The sequence below is a fragment of the Lepidochelys kempii genome, chromosome 1 (genome assembly GCF_965140285.1).
Source record: "Lepidochelys kempii isolate rLepKem1 chromosome 1, rLepKem1.hap1, whole genome shotgun sequence".
Classification (NCBI taxonomy): domain Eukaryota; kingdom Metazoa; phylum Chordata; order Testudines; family Cheloniidae; genus Lepidochelys; species Lepidochelys kempii.
The window spans coordinates 263,562,411-263,584,320 of record NC_136380.1 but is presented as its reverse complement, the minus strand read 5'-3'; the positions used below and the strand labels follow the sequence as shown (position 1 = coordinate 263,584,320).

The 21,910-nt window shown below is 41.6% G+C and overlaps 1 protein-coding gene across 11 annotated transcripts in view; it reads left to right on the top strand.

Annotated features, from left to right (window-relative positions):
- The window catches only part of ATF7IP (activating transcription factor 7 interacting protein), a 168,162-nt gene that overhangs the window by 73,350 nt on the left and 72,902 nt on the right, over window positions 1-21,910 (top strand). For 9 of the 11 annotated variants that reach the window (XM_073327313.2, XM_073327311.2, XM_073327315.2 and 6 more), the window contains 2 exons: window positions 18,044-18,136; window positions 19,486-19,631. In XM_073327313.2, the coding sequence (XP_073183414.2) occupies window positions 18,044-18,136; window positions 19,486-19,631 (239 nt within the window). Of the gene's footprint in view, window positions 1-4,517; window positions 4,621-10,426; window positions 13,258-18,043; window positions 18,137-19,485; window positions 19,632-21,910 lie in introns of those variants that run through there. The other 2 variants (XM_073327317.2, XM_073327316.2) reach the window with 2 other exon arrangements.

Below are 21,910 nucleotides of genomic sequence, written 5' to 3'. Positions count from 1 at the left end.
CTACTATTGTCCTAGAGCAGTGAATAGCACAACATTTAACAAAGCATAGGCATGAAGGACGATGCAAGGGGATGTGGAAGGTGTTAACAGCTTACTAATCTTACGATATGCAACATATGGCAGCATTGAAGGGGAGCTCAGTTTTCTGGAGTTTGGGAAACACTGAAATAATTAGAATAAAGAGTGTTAAAAAATATGTTGGATATTTGAAGGAAAGAAGAAAATAACTAAACATGCTAAGGCAACAGGCAGTATTGGCATGTTAATATCCTGGTCTTTTCCTCTTCTGGAATGCATATACTCCTATTTTACTTATTCTTCTCAGGTCTCATGTATCTTGAGAATGCTTGTGGTCTGTAGTATTTTATGGATTAGCACATTTTGTGCTGTCTAGAAGACTCTGGAAAAGCTGTTCAAAGCAGTGTTCACAGAAAGGAAGGGATACGTGTTATCATATAATATTTAAACATTAGTTAGTTTCATTCTTCTAAAATAATGGAGGATTTAGCTCTCATTGACCATCTATCTTGAGAAATAGCTAACTTTCTAAAGTTTCCACTTTGCCAGTATGCATCAATGCATCAAGATGTTTAAAACTGTGAGCTGCCCAAGGCAGAGACTTGCCATTTTTATCTGTCTATAAGCTGCCATGTGCACCTGTGGTGTTATATAAATAATTCATGGGAAACTTCAGTGTCAACATACATGTGCCAAGGCTCTATTATGGGTTAGCCATTAATTGTCACTCATGTGAAGCTCTGAATAGTGCTTCATGGTGTGATTTACAGCACAGTTATTCTATGCAGCTATTTCTTTTGTACAATTGAGTTGACTTTTCTTGATCATTGAGGGAGGATTTAACTGATGTTGGGCCTAATACATTCCAACAGGAATTTTTAAGTGTTGAGTATGCTAAGATCGTGTTGACTACGTGGATAAACTCTCTAATTATTTTGTTGATGTTGCAGACTCATGGTCTCTCTACCATGCACTGTGCTTATGCTGCGTGGAATTATACCATGTAGAAGCATACACAAATAACTGGTTTCCCCTATGAACTATATAAGAACCACCATGTTTAAGGGCAAACTTAAAAAGACATCAGAAATCTCAGTGAAATGGTCAGGTTCCCACTAAATCTTTAAGACATCTGAAGAGGGGTAAGTGGGGTGTCCTTTCCGATGATATAACTTTCCCTGGTAATTTAAACTGCCTTTGCAGTCCCTTTTGAATTTGAAAGGAAAAGTTTTTGAATGGCAGTTCCCTCCTCCTTCTTGCCTACCCAGAATGGAGGAAATTCACCCAACCCTAGACTAAAAAGTAATGGGGGCTTATCTGCATTACTGTCTAGTTTGTGGTGAGAGGGGGTACTGACATAAGGAAAGAGGAGGAGGTCATTTGGCTCATGTTCACTTGGAGATGCTTTTTGGGAGTGGAATATCTCACTAATTCAGTGCAAGTTCTGGACAAAGAAGGAATAATTTTGGATGGGGAAAGCTGGGAATCCCAGATCCCCTCTCATATACACTATAAACATACTGCTGCATCCACAGGTAAAGCAGGAGGTGAAGCCTTAAAAACTATCCAGCTTCATTCCCTGCTCATGTTGTGGTCCCTAATATATAGAATTGCAGAAGCAAGTTCACGTATGTAAGACTTCAGGCTCATGCAGCAACTCGTCAACCCAAGATTCTTTCCGCACGCTCTCATAAGCCTCTTTGTTCATGCTGCTAAAGGCTTACAGTGTATGGTTTTCCTGTGACTGTGGGAATGGAATCTCAACCCCAGGAGACAAGGGGCAATAGTGGGGTGGAGAAGAGTTGGGTTAAGAAAAAAAAAGTTAAAACGAAAAAAGACAAGAAGGAAAAAGAGAGGAACAGGGCAGGGGGTGGGGGAAGAGAACCCAGCAATTGTCAGGCATGGCATAAAAGGAACTTGGGGGGAGGGGAGAAGAGATGTCCATTTGTCAACCTTTCCTGAAGGTTGGGGGGAGGATAGCTCAGTGGTTTGAGCATTGGCCTGCTAAACCCAGGGTTGTGAGTTCAGTCCTTGAGGGGGGGCCATTTAGGGATCTGGGGCAAAAATTGGGGATTGGTCCTGCTTTGAGCAGGGGGTTGGACTAGATGACCTCCTGACGTCCCTTCCAACCCTGGTATCCTATGATTCTAAGGGGGAGGGTTTCAACAAAGAGTTGAACTCCTTTTAACCTTCAGATAGCAATCTATTAACAAAGAAAAACTTTTGGTACCTAGCTCCCAGGGGGTGATTCTGATTTTCCCCAAAATTGAGAAAACCTCAAAGGTTTTGTGACATGAAACTCAAAACGCTTAGTGAATGTCACTTCTTTTATAAGCATATTTATTCCTCAGACATAAAAGGCACAGTTGTCAAATTAAATGCTTGCAACTTTGTAAATAAAACACAATGCACTAATCAAGTCTGCGGATTAATTAGTTAATTACTACTGGCATTGGTGCAACTAGAATTAATTTCTTACTGATATGCTGCACTCACGGGAGGGACACAAAGGGGGAGCACCAGCTAAAGATGGGGGGCACGTGACTCCTCACGTGACTTCTTCCTAGCCCAGGGCCATGCACTCTCCCCGTCCCTCCCTATGATCCATCCCACGTTACCTGTGGGGTGCTCTGACCTCGCGCTGCGCCAGAGACTTCTGAACCACAGGGCTCTCTGGAACTGCAGCAGTGAAAGGAACAGAACGTGGGGCTACTGGGTGCAGCTGTACCGCCCCCAGCCCTGTTCTCCAGCGGGGCTGCTGTTCAGACCCCAGTCAGGACTTGAGACGCAGCTGCATGGAAGGGCTGGGGGCGGGGATGGGGCGGTACAGCCGCGCTGGAGGAGCTGCTGGTGTAGGGCCACTGTTCTGCTTCTCCTGTATCTTTCCGGTATAGAGTACTGGCTATAAATATCTTACCGGTACAGCGGACCGGATCGCCATACTTGCACTATTGACTACAGTATTGGTCTTTTGTAGCTTCACTTAAATACAGATACACTTTCACCAAATTATTTTGATTTTCAGTACATGGCCTACTATCAAATCTTAACCAAACCAATCCAAATGTGCTAACATGTCCAGTCAGTACTTTGCTGGATGGACAGGAGCACTTGTCTCTTAAGATACCACTATAGTCCAATAAAAAAAATTGTGGCGTTCAATGTCAGAGCCCTGGTCAGATGACTCAGTCGCAGGGGATTCAGGCTTCAGGGCTAAAAATTGCAGTGTAGATATTCGGGCTCAAACTGGAGCCATGGCTTTGAGTCCCACTCCTCACAGGGTTTCAAAGCCTGAGCTCAGCCTGATCACAAACATCTACACTGTAATTTTTAGCCCTGCAGCCTGAGTCCCACGAGCCTGGGCCAGCTGCGGCCATGCTGTGAGTCTTTTGTTCTGATGTATACATACCCTTAAATTTACAGAATTCCGAAGTCACTGTACTGTCTTCAGTGATTTAACTATCATAATTTATCACCATTTTGATGCAATGAACTGTGAAACAGCCTCTTTCAGAAACATAGATTTGGAGTGGAATGCTGCATCTTCAATTTTAAATGATTGGAAATGAAGGAGGACTCTCAGGCTATATCTACACTACCACTTATGTTGGTATAACTTATGTTGCTCAAGGGTGTGAGTAAGCCACCTTCCTGAGCAACATAAGTTACACTGATACAGCGCTATGAACATACCTACTGCCACCCTGCTGCCAATTAAGCCAACGGGAGAGCTCTTCTGTAGGCTTAGAGTGGCTACAGTAGAGAGCTTACAGTGGTGCCGTAGCCTCAGAATTATGTCCTATCAGCCACATTTCAGCCTCTTTTCTGTTCTGGGCGCTACATACGACTTTTCTATTTGTGATCACTCATATTGACTAAATCATGGAAAGGTTCTGTGGTTTCTCTGGATATTTCTGGACTTTGCCTTGTATGGTTCTAGTTCTTTGTGATTAATTACATCAAGCTGGAGTTCCACTGAGACCACAACAGTGGTTTTGTGTTCTGTAATCTTTCCAGGCCTTCAGAAACCATCTTAGTTGCTGTTTTAAACTTAATGTGGATTACCTTTAAATCAAAGATCCAGGGTCCCACTGCAAATTGCAGACTGTTTCTGATGATTGGATGTAAATATAGAAAAAAAATTTTCCTGAGAATATTGGGATACTGGGACCTCAGTCCTTTTATTTATTTTATTTATTTTTCAGTCAGTCAATCAATCAAGCAGCTGATTATGATTACAGAAGAATAATTTAGCTTCCACAATATGATTTAAAACTGTTTTAAGTATGACTTCTGTTTCAGTGAGCTTTAAATAATGTGCTGAACACCCATTAACCAGAAGTTTAGAAAGATATCTAATCTTTTCCATTTTATTTCTGTTTTCTGTGCAGTTGCCAGAGACCACCATATAATACTTTTCTCTGTATTCTTGGGTGGCATCTTCATCTATTTGGACACAACATTTTGCAGCTTTTTTTTCTTTTTCTTTTTCTTTTCAGATAAAAAAACAGTAGTACAAAGTAAAAACACTCCATTTGCTGAAAGGGTGCTGTAGCCATTATTGGGTCATTTCTCATGCTTGACCAGCAATCTTGCATCAGGGTCAGTGTTTCTTTAATTTTTCCTTTCTACTCACTTGCCACATATCTAGTAGTCAACCCGTGAGTTTGAATATGTCTGAGAAGTATATTCAGAACGAAGTGCTTCAACCACTTTATTGCTTTTTTGCACTGTATTGAAGGTGGTGGTGATGTAAAAGTATGCTGCAATTCACTTACCAAGTTAAGACTTCACCTTTTCAGCTGATTTTTATGGCACAATCGGAGCATGCCATGGGTGTTGAAGATGAACAGAGGCTGCTCCTGAATGACGCTGGAGTTGAAGAGCTGCTGAAAGCACAGGAACAAGGATTTAAACTATCATTGGTGGCTGTTTCAATTATGATACTGACACAGAACATGTATGACTTGCAGGATCATCAAACTCAGTATTTTGCTCTTTGATTTCTGTGGGAAGAGTTCTGTTCATTGGTTCATTTGGTCTTAAAAATCTGAAGAAACATATTTTCTCTACAATTTGAGATGGGAATAAATGCTTTCTGTTTTTCTGAATAGCAATTCTTTAAACGGTTTACGTTTCATTTTTTGACAAATTATCTATTTTTTGTAACTTTGGTCCATTTAGTAGTCTGTTTGCTACCACTTCTTTCTACATAAATTCATACATTGATGTTAGTTAATCACTGAACACGAATTACCCATTTGCAGTATTGATCAGCAGCTTTCACATACGTTACAGTTAGAAAGGAAACAACCACTTAGTGAATTAAATACTGTAAAAACCATAGTCTGAAAATTGTGTTATCAGAAGCTCTGTCCACCTTCTAGAAGCTTTTAGATTCTTGCAAACCATGTCTCCTTAGCAGATTATAGCTCTACCCACTTTCCTCTTTTTCTGCTTCCAGTAACCATTGACTCCTCTCTTTAGATGTCAATGACTCTGTCCATTCCCTGTTCCTTTAGGCTTCTAGATCCTGCAAACACTTTTATACATGCTTAACTTTTGCTAAAAGTTAATCCCTTGTAGTCAATGAAACCCTTCATGCTAGTGTAAAATTACATACCTGCTTAAGTGTTTGCAGGATCAGGGCCATAGTTTTCAATATATGCCTATAATAGTTTTGTAAAATTCAAGTACCAATACTGGTAGTGGCATTAAAAAAACTCCTCATTTTACATTTTAGTTCATTGTACATTGTATCTAAAGTTTCAGTACCACAAATTTTCAAACCTGTTTTTCGAAACAGGCTATGATTCTCTCCTTGGATGTACAAACACTGTATCAAGTAGGAGTAAATATTGGAGCCTTCTACTTCATTCTCCTGTACCTGGAATTTTCTCAGGACTTCTTCGAGACCATGTATGGCCTTACAGCCTTTGCCCTGAAGCCATTTGAAATCACAGGTTGGGTGTCCTGTGGATCCGACATCTGGGATGTTAGGTTTTTCCATGTGATGGTAGGAAAGTGTGAGGTGTAGGGCCTTGCCCCACTTCCTCCTCTTCCTGATCCTAAAATCTTCTCTTTATGTTCTCTCCCACCGTCCATCTCCACGCTTGATCCGTTTTTGTTGAATTACTTGGATCAGTACTTAGAGCTCTCCGATAAATTCCTCTGTTAAGTGTCCCTTGCTTCACTTTGTAAATTGAGTTCAAGTATAGTCTCTATGGGTGTTCCACCTCAGGATACATGCCCGCCTGTGCACTCTTGATCAGAGATTTTAGTTAGGAGTGTCCATGGATCCATGCATGCACACAGTACACCCTCATGGTCTGATATGAGGCTTTGTAGGGAGGGGCAGACCTGCCACGCCACTCCAGTACCTTCTCAACCACGTTTGACTTGAGATGGAATGTTGTGGTGTCTGCTGTTCACCTTACAGCTGCTGCCTTATCCTTTATAGCCTTTATATTTTTCTTTATTTTTTCTCAGTATTCTGTTTAATTTTTGTTTTTGTTTAAGTACAGATTTGTGCTTTTGGGGCAGTATCTCCACAACTCTACTGCCTCCCCTCCCTCCACACACTTTTTTTTTTTCCTGGCCAGGTCATTCTTCACCCTTCTCCTTTTTGTTTGTTTGTGGACTCCCTGCTTGGGTTATGCCAAAGACCCTGGTTTACAAACTTTGTCAGACCTTCCACAGGCCTTTCCCCCTTAGTGACGGACATCTCAACTGCCTCTAAGAGTATTTATGTCCCATCAAAGTGCCTGGTCTGCTCTGGGTTTAGGGGCAGCTCTTGGAAGTTGAAAGAAGATAGATTGAAGCACCTCCTGATGGAGCATTGTTGAAACTTGCAGGGTTCCCTTCCCCCCTGTACATTGGCCTCTACTGTTCAGACTACTCCAGTGACTTCATCCTCAGTAAGCAGAGAGCATGGGGAGCTTTGGAAATGAAGCATTCCTAGAGGAAGAAAATCATTCCCCATACAGAGAATTCAAAAGAAGGGGAAAGTCATCTCTGAGGCCAAGGAGACCTCACATCCAGGTATGGGTACTGCTGAGGCTTCTGTGGGCCCCAGTACCTAGATGCTGGCACCCACCAAAAAGTCTTCTGGTACATTCCACACTGAGAAGTCTTCTAGCAAACCACACCAAACAGCACCATCAGATATCTCCACACAGGACTCTTCTAGGAGCACAGACTGTTCTCAAAAGCCTTCAATGTATGCTCCTGTACCATCCTCTGCACTGTCTCTGGTACCATTTGAGGTCCTGGTGGAGCACTATCCAGCCTGTTTGGTAACAGCCAAGTTCTTCTTCCAGGAAGATCTTCTAGTTGCTGAAGAACCTGGATCTTCCCTCTAAAAGGGGTACTGAAGAGGGATCCCTCATTGATCTCTGTTTTTCAGTCATTGCTAGTGTACCCCAATACAAAGATTTGGCCACCAGAATCAACATGATTGCTAGCCCCTCAATCTCTTGTACTGTTCTGGCTCTCAACACCAATGCCAGGGGCTCCTCCGCTGGACACAGGTAGATACCTCTTTTGATTCAGAGATTTCTATGCAGGACTCTATTTCTTTCCCATTTCAATCTTCCTCTCTGGATGTATTTCCCATAGAGAAGACCCCCAGGAACCAGCAGTTCATGCCAGCCTCAGCAGGAACAACTTTGGGCTCCTGCTCTTTTTCACTATGCAACACTACAGTGGGCTCTCTGGAACCCATGGGCTCCTTATGGTGACCTTCTGCAAAAGGCCCCATCCAGACCAACAGTCACTGGTACAGCAGGACACCCGTTGTCGTCGTGTCATCCCCCGCCCCCCCGAAGAAGACCTCTAAAGGAGAAGGAGCTAATGGTAGACGAGGAGACAATACTGGCGAACAAGGTGTCCTCCCCCTGATTCTGCCCTACCACCATCTTATGTAGATGATATCTGGGCCTTTCCAGACCTGGGTAAAAGAATAGCAGAGGCACTTCAGGTACCCTTGGAGGAAATCCAGAAGAGACAACACTGCATTCTGTCCCCCATGCAAGGTTGCCTTACCCATTAATGAGCATTATAGTCACCAGCCCACACTGTCTGGCAGATATCTGTGACCATCTCACCCACTTGCAAGTGGGTCGACCAAAAATATTGCCAAGGGTCTGGAGTACTTTTTTCTTCTGTCCCACCTCCAATTTCTTGTAGTGGATGCTGTCAATGAGAGAACAGACAAGCTTCTGGACCTTTTAGGCCATAACAGCTACTCATCAGCTGCTCTCCAACTTAGGATTGTGAACTGTCAGGCCCTGATGTCAAAATGTGATTTCACAATATATGGTAAATTTTCAAGTTTTATTGATAATTTGCCCTAACACCAAAGAAAACTGTTTAAAGTCCTCATCTCAGAAAGCCAGATGATTGCAAAAACTTCCATACGAGCTTTCCTTGGCGCTGCTGGCACAGCCTTGTGTTCAATGGCTACCACCACTGTCATGCATCCAGGCTCCTGGCTGCAAGCTTACAGCTTTCCCAGGGTAGTACAGAAAAGTGTGGAGGAACCTTCTCTTTGAAATTCCTAAACTCTTCAGTCGTGGCAGCAGTGGCTCTCTCCAATCTCAAAGATTCTGTGGCTACTCTGCAATCCCTCAGGATCTAAACTTGATGCTCTCAACTAGTACAGTGCCAGACCTACACCAGACCTGCAGTTCCCTGCAGAAAGAGGTCTAGATTTCAAAAAAGGGGCCCTCTTTAATGGTGAACTCCCAGTCGGTGACCTTCTCCAAGTGGCTATTTTGACTAGTTGGTCAAGGGTCAAAATCCATTCCCTACTCCAGTTCTCTCACTGCACAAAACCACCCTTCCTCCACCATTTGGGAACAATCTCCTATTTTCTATCTTTCTGGGAGCTCATCACATCAGAGAGTGGGACTACAGGTGGATTTCAGTGGAATATTCCATCCAATTCAACCCATCCCTTCTTCCCATCCTCCATCCCTGTCCCTCTTCAGAGGCACTTCTCATGAGGGACTCCTAAGGCAGGAGGTTCAATCTCTCCTACTTCTTGGAGTGATTATTCATCTCTCCCCAGATTCATTGATAGAGGGTTCTATTCTAGGTAATTCTTGGTTCCCAAGAAAAAAGGCTGATGGAGACCAGTCCTTGACTGCAGGACTCTGAACATATTTATCATTTTGCAGCACTTCAGAGTTGTAATTCTAACAATAATAATTCTGGAAACTAGTTCACCACTCTTGACCTCCAGGATGTACACCCATCGCCTACAGTTTGTCATTGGGCAAGGATTGTTACCAATACAGTGTTCTCCCATTTGGCTTTTCAATCACCCCAAGAGCCTTTACAAAGATCCACTGTGGTCAGCCTCATCTACTGACTTCAGCTGATACCACAATCTTGCCTGCAGCTATTCGGCCAGATGTTAGCCTGTACATTTGTGACACCCTATAAGAGACTGCACTTCCAGCTCCTTCAGGCCTGGCTCAAGACTGGCCCAGCAGGCGCAGTCTTTCCAAGTAGGCACCTTACCACCAGTAGTTCTCAGCTCCCTTCAGTCACGGAAGGATCATTACAGAGATTGTGTGGGAATCCCCTTTTCATGTCCACCCCATCAAGGGTCATCACTATACCTTACAACTGGAATAAGGTGTCCATCTTCAGGACTTCACAGCACAGGGGAAATGGAGTCACCAGGAAGTATTCCTCACCACATCAGTAATCTTAGACTCCGGGCAATTCTCTATGCTTGCCATCATTTCCTACTTAACACCAGGAGCCACTGTATCAGAGTATGCCACTCTGTTGTCCAGCAGAGTTGTACTTCAGGGCATTGTGGTTGAGAAGGAACTGGAGTGGCAGCAGGTCTGCTTCTCCCTATATACCTTCATGCCGGAGCATGAGGATATGTAGGGGGCAAGCATGGACCTACAGAGGCTGCTAACTAATATCTCTGGTCAAGAGTGCATGGGTTCACGCACATCCTAATGTGGAGCACCCATAGGGACAAATGCCTTGAAGAATTCAAGTTACTGTGCAGGTAAGTAACCACTGTTTGTGGCCCTTTTCAGTAATATACATACCTAGGACTTTATAACAATACGTTGTTCTTCAAAACTGAGTGCCCAGTTCCATCATGAGAAGTCAATTAGTCTCCCTTCCTTCTGCCCTTTATCCCTCCTACCCAAAGAAAAGAGGTGGTGGTCCTTTTAGGACCATAAAATTCTGATTCCACCAACTCAGGATGTTAGACTGTTTTGAATCCTTCTTTGTGCTCTAGTACGGCCCAAAAAGAGGCAAAAGCCCTCTAGATCTGACTTGACTTAAAATGGATTTGACTTTGTATGAAAAGTTTTTGAATGCTGAGGGATTCTCTTGTCCCCTAGGGGTCAAAATCTTTTAAACTAAGATGATGTTAAACTTTTGGGTGGGGCGGGAGTCTGCCTCTGCCAAATAGATTTGTCAGGTAGCATTCTGACCCTTTGTTCACAGTTGTACGCATCGCTAGGGTACAGCCATGGGTACTTGCTTGGTCTCAGCGTTGGTGCATTTTTGAGTGTTACTGTCTGAAGCCATAGATCCTAGTTCTTTTCCGTACTGTGTGGATACTAGGTATTGACAGACAAAGCCCATTGATCATATTGGTGGATTATCCAAAGAAAAAAACACATTTTTTCTTTCTTCCTGTAAACTGAATTTTTAAAACTTTTTGTTCATTTTTGGTTGCATTTCTTTGCGGGCGTTGGATATGGTGGAATTTGGACTAGTATGATGAGCCATAACTGCTGCCGGAAGGGTTAGACTTAAAATCTTTTAGAAAATGTAAAAAGAAAGACAAGGTGCTTATGGATGCATCTGTAAGTGTTTCACACAAATAGTAATACCACCTAACTCTCATAGTGCTTTTCATCAGTAAATCTGAAAGGAAGCTGTAGCTGAAAAGGAGGTACAAAAATTCTTTCTCTTTTCTCTCTGCCTCCTGCAATTAACATTTTCAGATCATAGGTGAGATCGTCAAGTGCTGTGGCTCCAGTGCAATCAATGGGCAGATGACGACAAGCTCTAGGTCCTTCTAATCAGGAGAAGCTGATGCTATCTTCCAGCTGCTTCATCCAAGAAATACATTTCTGGAAGAACAAAATGGGTTCAAGCTCTACCTAAATGAAATGGAGGTGATACTAATAGGAAAGTGGAACTAACTGGCAGAAACCCTGGAAGCACTTTACTGAGAGCATCTGCCCCTCCATTTGTCAGGATGATATCTTCTTCAAGTCCTACTGAACATACTGCTTGCTCCTAGACACGCACATAGTGGTAGTGGCCAGAAATACGTTGCAACCCTTCCTCTCCGATACGGTCCTAGCCATGGTCATGTCTAGGGCGGACTTCTACAGTGCTCTCTAAGGAGGAAAGTGTCACACAGACACACAGACTTCCAACTAGCACAACACACACAACCTGTCACCTAGGACAAGCAAGTCAATGAGAGCATATCACACCAATGGGCTACTGGCTCCCCGTCTGGATCACTTTCAAGAGCCTGACCTTCAAAACATGCAGGGTATTAGGAGCAGCTAATTTCTGCTATCCTACAAGAGCACATTTATCACTAGGGTCAATACAATTTACAGTTCCTAGTGCAGAATAAAAGGGGCATTCTCATTGGTGGGTCCCTAGTTATGGAATTCCCTATTCTTGGAGATCAAGCTGAGCTGGAATGTTGACATGTTTTAGAGAACAATCCAAGCTGTGTTTTTACTCAAGCCTTCCTTCACTAAAGAAGGGTTCTAAATCATCCAGCGACATTTCCTTCATAATATATCATTCAAAAAATTTCAGAAATTTAATATGTTCTAAGGAGGGGCACAGAGTATTGTGCTAATCAGACTGTAATAATGCTGGATTCATTGTATTATAGTGCCTAGATATAGTGATTGGCACATTAAAATTTCTTTAGAGATGCATGTTCAGTTCTTGCTCCTGGGCTTTCTCTCTCATCTCTCTGGCCACAATATTTGTAAAATATATCTATTGACTTTTTACATCAAATATGGAGACTCCTATTCAGGCAGTTATTTTAAACAAGCCCCCAGGTAGTGTAGTGTATATTGATCTAAATTCTGTGGCAAGGCTCTCCAGTTTACTAGTAAGAGCTGCACTGAATGCTAGTATAATGTTAATATATTCAATCATAACATAAGAATGGCCATACTGGGTCAGACCAAAGGTCCAGTTTAGCCCAGTATCCTGTCTTCTGAAAGTGGCAATGCCAGGTGCCCCAGAGGGAATGAAGAGAACAGGTAATCCTCAAGTGGTCCATTCCCTGTAGCCCATTCCCAGCTTCTGTCAAACAGAAGTTAGGGACACCACCCCTGCCCATCCTGGCTAATAGCCATTGTTGGACAATTTAATAACCTGCAGTTTTATTTTAAATAATTCTAAAATATACACTACAAAGCTAAAATCAATGCACCACTCCTGAACAGTTTTGAGCCCCGAATGGCAGCCTCCTTGCTCCATATGTATTGGATCTCTGTCATGGCCTAACCTAATCCTCCTGCTTGACCTCATTTTCTTAGGGACTTCTCAGTAATTGTGGGCATAGGAGAAAAGGAGTAAGAAGCCATGTAAGTTTCCACCTACCTTCTGGAATCCTCAAAACACAACCCTTTTTCTGCTATCTTTACCATGCTCAACCAACATTTCACCTGCCGCTCCTGAGTGTCTGTGTATTATTCACAGCTTTCCCTACAAGGGGGGAGTTCATTTGTTTGTACTTCTGCAACTACTGCTGCTCTAAAAGGACAACAAGAGGGAGATTCTTTTGGTTTAAGAACACAGGCACTGAACCTCCACAACGAGTGTCCATACAGAACTCCTTCCAGAAGTTTTTGGGTGTGTTTTTTATTTCACTTGACCAGCATAATGAGAAGAATGCAGGCATTTTTTAAGCTGAATTTAAGCAGGAATTTTTAATTTTCAACACACTGTGCCTAGTAGTCAATCTTGTTGAACAAGTGTCACTGACCCCCTGCATTCACCACCTAAGATGGCTGTAACAAATGCCTTCCCTTCTTGGAGATCTTCAAGATCAAGTCCTCAAATGCTCATTACAAGAGGAGTTACCCCTGCTCGGCCTCCATGCAAAGGGGTTAATGCTGTTTCTCCATCAAGGAGTACCACTTCCTGAAAATCTGGAACATCTGCCTCTAATCTTCCTCAGCCAATTCTACACTTACTAACCTGGTGGGTAAAACCGGAATCTTTATGAGGAACATATAGCTCTCACATCCAGATGGAATAGTCCTCACAATATATTTCAGTTTGATGGGCTTTGGGTTTCACTTTGTCTCTTACTTAGTTCACAGTATGGACGAGTTTGGGAGCACAGCTACTCTTTTTTTATATGTGAAATATGAGTAGTAAGGAGAGTCTTGCCTGATATAAAATACTTAGCTTGGTGTAGGACTGGGCGGGGAAGTAATTCTGACCAAATCAGACAACTCAATTAGGGTAGTCCTCCTCAGCAATCAGCATGATAACATAACATGATACATCTATTGCATAGTTCTGGGCAGAACACATCCATGGAATCTAACACCATTTCATATCACTGGATGAAGTATGGGACAAACATCTGGTGGAAAACCTAAGCGGGTAAAACAATCACACAGAAAATTTGGCCTTTCATTCAGAAACCTTGTAAATGTTGAGCAACCATTGAGGAATACCAGATGAATACTAGAATTCACCTACACCTCTAGTACACCCCCAGAATTTTCCAAACTTGAGTCTAAAGGTAGAACCCTAATGCCTTATTTAGGCACCTAAATAAGAGGCCAGATTTTCCAAAGGGTTGAACACCTGCAGCTAAATATTAACATAGGTACTAGGCCTGTCAAGCGATTAATCAATAATAGAATACCATTTATTTAAATATTTTTGGATGTTTTCTACATTTTCAAATATATTTATTTCAATTACAGCACAGAATACAAAGTGTACAGTGCTCACTTTATATTTATTTTTGATTAGAAGTATTTGCACTGTAAAAAGACAAAAGAAATAGTATTTTTCAGTTCACGTAATACAAGTACTGTAATGCAATCTCTTTATCATGAAAGTTGAAATGTAGAATTATGTACAAAAATACTGCATTCAAAAATAAAACGATGTAAAATTTTAGAGCTTGCAAGTCCACTCAGTCCTACTTTTTGTTCAACCAATCGCTCAAACAAGTTTATTTACATTTACAGGAGATAATGCTGCCTGCTTCTTGTTTACAATGTCCCCTGAAAGTGAGAGCAGGTGTTCTCATGGCACTGTTATAGCCAGCGTCACAAGAGATTTACGTGCCAGATGTGCATGCTTCAACCACCATTCCAGGGGACATGCATCCATGTTGATGACAGGTTCTGCTCGAAAACCATCCAAACCAGTGCGGACCGATATATGTTCTTTTTTGTTATCTGAGTCAGAAGCCACCAGCAGAAAGTTGATTTTTCTTTTTTGGTGGTTCAGGTTCTGTAGTTTCCGCATCAGAGTGTTGCTCTTTTAAGACTTCTGAAAGCATGCTCCCTACCTCGTCCCTCTCAGATTTTGGAAGGCACTTCAGATTCTTAAATCTTGAGTCAAGTGCTGTAACTATCTTAAGAAATCTCACATTGGTACCTTCTTTGCGTTTTGTGAAATCTGCAGTGAAAGTGTTCTTAAAATTAACATGTGCTGGATGATCATCCGAGACTGCTATAACATGAAATATATGGCAGAATGTGGGTAAAACAGAGCAGGGGACGTACAATTCTCCCCCAAGGATTTCAGTCACAAATTTAATTAACGCATTATTTTTTTAACAAGCGTCATCAGCATGAAAGCATGTCCTCTGGAATGGTGGCTGAAGCATGAAGGGGGATACGAATGTTTAGCATATCTGGCACGTAAATACCTTGCAATGCTGGCTACAAAAGTGCCATGCAAATGCTTGTTCTTACTTTCTGGTGACACTGTAAATAAGAAGAGGGCACATTATCTCCTGTAAATGTAAACAAACTTGTTTTTCTTAGCGATTGGCTGAACAAGAAGTAGGACTGAGTGGACTTGTAGCCTCTGAAGTTTTACATTGTTTTGTTTTTGAGTGCAGTTATGTAACACCAAAAACTCTACATTTGTAAATTGCACTTTCAGGACAAAGATTGCACTACAGTACTTGTATGAGGTGAATTGAAAAATACTATTTCTTCTGTTTATCGTTTTTGCAGTGCAAATATTTGTAATCAAAATATACACTTTGATTTCAATTACAACACAGAATACAAGATATATATGAAAATGTAGAAAAAATCCAAAATATTTAATAAATTTCAATTGGTAGTCTCTTGTTTAACAGCGCAATTAAAACTGCGATTAATTGCGGTTAACTTTTTTGAATTAATTGCATGATGTAACTGAGATTGATTGACAGCCCTAGTAGGTACCTAATTTTTAAGCATCCAAATTGGAAAGTTTGGGCAAGAGTGCTGCAACTGTTTAATTTAGAGGCCATATATGTGGATGTGAATTAGCCATCATGGTTATGCCTTCCCTCTGGTACCTTCCTAATTCTCATGGTTGTTAGGAAAACAAGGAAAGACAATGCTCAGATCATCTTGGTGGCAGAAGATTGAAACTACAGGGCCTGGTACACCACACTGGTTTGGTACTTTTAGATTGTAGTAGAGAGTCACCTTAGAAATGGATGGATGATTTTTGGGATAGGCATTCCTTCCTAAAACGTTAAAACTTTTATCCCTGGGTTAAATTTTTCATCCAGACTTACAATGTTCTCTAAATCAATGGTTGTTGAACAGAGAGAGAGAGAGTTGACGCTGCTAGCAATGGAGATCAATGGGGAAACCTTCCACAAGGTGTGCCTCCTCACCATACTACAGAATCTGGTCAAAACTGGTACAAAATAAATGGATCAGATTAATCAAATCTACAATGGCTAACATATTTGATTTCCTCCAGAAAGGATTGCACAAGTGTCTTGCCCTGTTGTCTGCAGTTCAGGGAAAGACTAGTGGATTATTCTAGTTTCCTTGAGACAGGATTTCCTTGTTTCCAGATTTCACAAATCCGTGCTTCTTCAGAAGCTAACTTGGAAATCCATCACTCCTCCCTAGAGTCTTTTTATCCCTTTTAATGTACTGTGCTCAGCTTTCCTAAGAGACTTCTTATCCTTGAAGTAGCGTACTGGGGGCCATAATCTGTGGCCATGCTGTAATAAGCCAGGCTTGATTTTAAATAACAAAATGTCTCTGAATAGCTCCCTTTTCTTTCAAAGGTATTCGTCTCTGACTACCTTAAACTGGAAGGATTTCCCATTTTTTGCCCCAACCTCAAAGGCCCAACAGAAAGAAGATGGCACACTCTTGGCATACGTATACCTGTAAAATTTATTAGTTCAGGACAACAAAGTGAAAAGACTCTTTCCAAAAAGGATAAACCACTTTTAAAATGAACTGTTCCTACGTGGATTAGATCTTGTATCACCACAGTCTATTATGTAGCCAGAGATCCTTGTCTTGATGGTATTTAAACCCGCTTTTGAAGAGAGTGGCTAATTTCTTGAAAGAAACCTATACTATCTTCTCCTTGCATGTTCTTTCCAGCCTTCAAACTGGACTCTTACCTTCTTGGATGAAAATTTGGTAGCTGTGTTCTGAGGCACATCATTTAATAGTTCTTCCATGGAACCTGCTACAGTGTGGCCCAGTACCACTCTGTTTGGTCATCTGTCACCAGTCTGTTGCAAGTGGACCCAATTGCTGGATCCCACATGCTTCCAGATCAGCTGAATAGAGTCCAGTCACTGTTTCTAGCTATGGGGTTTTAGGAAGGACTCCTGGGCTCAGACCTCTTGTCCAAGTCCCTTTTTTGGGATATGTGGTGCCGCTGTCCTAGACCCATGAAAACAGTATCTGAGATATTTTGAGACACACCCCACCCCCAGTTGCTTACACATGCTCTTGCAGAGCTCCACTTAGATTATGAGCACCCTGAGCATCTAGTTTAACCCCTTTAAGAACAGTGAGGCAAGAAGTGCACAAAATGCCCCAGTAACAACTATGTGGGTGAAACAAAACAATCTCTGCACTCAAACTCTCTCAAAAAAAAATGATAAAAGACAAACACACTATATGAACTGTGGGTGAATACTTTTCACAAAGTGATCACTCTATATCTGACCTCAGCCCTCATCCTCAAAGGAAACCTTCACTACACCTTCAAAAGATGAGCCTGTGAGCTTAAATTCACAACTTTGCTAGACACTAAAAATCATGGACTGAAAAGAGACTTACGACTTATTACAACAATCTATAAATTGCTAATCCCAGCCCCGCACTTTTTTTAAATATTTTCATTTTCACACTGATTACATTTCCCAGATCTGAAGAAGAGTTCTGCGTAAGCTCAAAAGCTTGTCTCTATCACCAATAGAAGTTGGTCTGATAAAAGATATTACCTCAACCACCTTGTTTCTCTTATTAGTTTAGGAATATTAAAGGTGGGGAAAAAAACTTCTCCACCTTATGGCTTCCAACAAAATCTAAATATAGATTTATTTACAAAAAGAAATATAAAAATATGAATACTTTGTTAGTGAAGAACTAAAGCTTTTGTGTACCTCTTTCATGCACATGAAAAATGCAAAGTGACATTTGGTAGGCAGCCATTTGAACATCACTTTAACTGAAACACTTTTTATTTCTTCAGTAGTATAAAGACAACTTTCAGAAAGTCAAGTGATTTTCAAGCTGTTTAAACAGAGAAGTTACTTTGTAAAGGCTTTTACTGCTTTGTACTATAGTTATTTTGACACACACACCCCACCCCATGCACACCTCTTTTCCTTTTTCAAATGGCTTTGTGCAAGTGTGCATAGGAATCCAAAGGCTCATCAGCCAAAACAAGACTGATTGGAAAGAGATTGTGGAATTATTTTATTAATGAATGTAAAGAAATAAAATTTGGTCATCTTTTGTGTTTGCAGAAGAGGTGGAAGAGGAGGAAAAAGAAAGGAAGGAACAGGATAAAGAGAGAGAAAAGGAAGAGCACAAAGAAGAAGACAAACATCCAGAGAGAAGTATGTACAGTAGAGGTGTTCGGTCTTATTGACAGGAAGAATGAAAGAATATCAGTGTAGTGTTGCTCTAGAATTAAGTTCTCAGGTTCAGCCTTTGTTTCAGTACTTTAATTTGAGACAGATGTGTTATCTAATTGAGAAATTTTTACATAATATATTTTTAAAAGTTGCAGGTTGAAGTGCATGCATGCTATTGAAGTACTGTTAACCGCATGAATGTTCCTAGTAAACTACTGTCTATGATAGTCCAGGGACAGTGCTCATTCCACTCAGAGGTTTTCTTTTGAGTTAGATTTCTACCAAACTTGCAGATACTTTCTGATGGGCACCTCAGAGATGGAACTTTTAGCATGACTGAAAATTCACAGGGAGAAAATTTGAAAGTTGACACTCTCCAGTAATCAATATCTCCTTTAAAAATACTCTTTATTCTGTAGGTACTTGCACTATAATAGTATGTTAAATTAAAAGAATCAAGCTTTTCTAAACATAGGTAAATAGTTTAGGTGGTAATGCAAATTTTAAAAAATTTAAAAAGTTAGCTGTACAGTAGTTGAAAACCATGAATGTACAGATATCTGCAAGATTTGAGTTAGAGCTCATAGCATGTATGCAATAAAGTAGAGATGGAATAGAACTGTCAGGTAGACAAGTCCATCTCTCTAAACCAATATTAAACTTAATTTTTAATTTGTTTAATTTTACCCCCTTACTCCCAGTTTTCTCCTTTTGTACCAAGCTCCCTTTTTCTCTCTGTGTTTATGCTTACAATAGTCTCCATTCATTGAAGCTTAGTCAAGCTATGGTATATATACCTAGGTCTCTATAGCATGCTGTGCCGGGAGAGGGAGAGGGGCTGGCTGGGGAATCCTGCCCCGCCCCATCTCTCAGTACAGGGAATTACTGCCCTGTATATCTCTATCGGGTACAAAGGTGAGGGAAGGCCCATTTTAAAGAAGGTAAGTGAGAAGGAAAGAATGTCACTAGAATTGTCATGCATTTTGGGGCAGCAGTTTGGCAGGCTTTGTGTGCCCGAGATGGCCATGCACATTTTCATTACCTCATTTAAATTTACACAGTATGTCTCTTTAAAGTGCGATAGGTTAAATGGGTGGTGGTGGTTCTTTGGTGCATTGAATCAAAGTTCCATATTGAAGTCCACAGTGTAGAGGGTTTCTGGTTTATGAAAAAAGATAAATTTAATATCTGAGATTTTCCCCAAGATTCTGTCATCCTTTGAATGAGTGACTGGACTTGAAAGAAAGGAAGCTACTGATAGCTGTAGGATTCCTTTGGTTGCTGCTGCTGTTAAAAGATTCCTCAGCAGTCCCTGTGCCATGTGCTTCTAGGTGAAGTGTCAAGAAGGAAGCGTTCCAAATCAGAGGATATGGACAATGTACATTCTAAACGTCGTCGGTACATGGGAGAAGAGTATGAAGCAGAACTCCAAGTAAAAATTACAGCCAGAGGGGATATTAACCAGAAGCTGCAAAAGGTATACTAGATCTTGCTGCAGAATGGAGGTGTCAGAAATGTTTTTAGATGGAACCCACAGCTCTTCTATTGTAGATCTTTCACTTTGAGTTCTAATGTCTCTCTTCTTTGGACATAATTTCCATATTAACCTGCAAATCACAAAAATCAGTCCACTGACTGTATTTTCATTTTAAATTGCATAAACTCCTGCTTTTATTATTAGATGTTTTGTGGACATCCAAAATACTTGGATGAATGAGAAAAGAAACTCTTGTGCAGGAGGAATCCTTTATTTTAGTGTAATAGTAAATGATCATATTTCACTTATGGGAGGTCATGACCTAAATTGCAAGGGAAGATATACTGTATTGGGAATCAGGAGATCATGAATTCTAGACTCACTGTGTTTTCCAGCTAGCTTTAATAATTCTGTGCCCTTCACAGTCCTTATTATTGATCAAGACCTCCCAGGTTACTTAAACTGGGAATAGAACATAAATTTCTATTATGGCAAAGCTAAGTTTCAGCTACAGTGTCACACTGCCACTGAGTCTGCCAGATGTTTGTGCTTGTCTGTGTTGTCTGAAAAATGGGTCTACTTCTGCATATATAAACCACTGTTATAGTGTGTTATGCTTCATCCTCTCACATGGCTGGTCCACTGAGGATAGTGGCTGCCTGGTGGTATTAGCTCATGTAGGTTGGTCTTTTAGCTTAAGTATTAAAAGCCTGTGCTGAAGATTTGGGGATTAAATCCTGCTGCTGCTGCATAATGGAGGGAGGGGGCAGGGTTGTTGCAGTTCCACATCATAGAACTTACTGTTTACCTAAAGTTCCTCTGCTGCTTTGGGCAATCTTATATTTCCTCAAAGTACAGCATATGCTGATCCTTCCCCAGCAGAACTTGTCAAGCCTGCGAGTATATGCTTGGAAAATTTCTTATGGATTCCACTGCAGGGCTCCAGTCTGACTCAGGCTGAACAGTCCCCTAAACAGTTGGCAGGGGCACCAAGGAGCATGCCTCCAAGCATGGTGACCTCCAGTTCCAGGACTGATAGAAGTAGAACTGAAGACTCCTCCACTGAGTAACATCAGGAGGATAGCAAACATCTTCATAAGAAATGAGAGAAATCCCCCTCCAGGTCTACTTCCAAGAAGATGACCTCTTCCCTGAAATTATCTAAGTCAAGTGAGACTTCATATCCTGGTTCAGGAGGCTCAGGAGCACATAAGGGACACAACCTCCCGTCTCTGAAGAGCAAGAGTGGTCCAAGACCAGCATCATTTGCAGGAGCAGTACCATCTGTGGTACCAACAAAAGAGAAAGCACCAAGTGCTTCCTACCAGGGGAACTGTTGCACTCCGAAGACTGATCGACTGGCACCAAAGACTCTGACCAGAAAGACTCCACCTATGCAGGACGGGAGTCCTCCACACCTCTCCACATCCGGGGGGAGAGAGATTAACCCTGAGGATATAGTCATCATTCTTGGAGTCCCCAATACACTCAGGTCTAATCCTCACAAGAGAGACCCTAACGCCACCAGTGCAGGGATGGCATGAAAGAGGGAGTAGTTTTCTGGTACCTTCCACCAGCTGTGGCATCACCAGAGCCACAGTACCATGCATGGAATTGAAACTACCTTTTCCTCTTCAGATGAATGGGGCCTGAGTGAGTGAGCATCATCACCCCCCCACCAAAGTGGGAGATTAGCCCAGACAGAGGATCCAAAATCTCCTGGGCTCCTTTATATTGTTAAGTTAGTGTACCCAACGTGGGACCACCATGGGCACACTATGTCTTTGGGCCTCAATCATCATTGTACCGCTCTTATTACGACCATGGGACCTGTACATGTGCTATTGTGAATTGGTGGTATTATTACATCAGGAATCATGACATCCCTCTCCTTACAGAGAGGAACTGGAACCCTTCAGGAACTAATGAAGAAGAAGGAAGATCCAGAACAGACAGCTCTGAGGAGACTGTCACCATCATCCCCTAATGATTAGAGGCATTTCCTAGACCTATTAATAGTGCCCTACCAAATTCATGGTCATGAAAAACGCATCACAGACCATGAAATCTGGTCTCCCCCTGTGGAATCTGGTCTTTTGCATGCTTTTACCCTACACTATACAGATTTCACAGGGAAGATTAGCATTTCTTATATTGGGGGTCCTGATCCAAAAGGGAGTTGCAAGAGGGGTCACAAGGCTATTTTAGGGGCTTTGCAGTATTGACACACTTAATTCTCTGCTGCCTTCAGAGTTGGGCAGATGGAGAGCAGCGTCTGT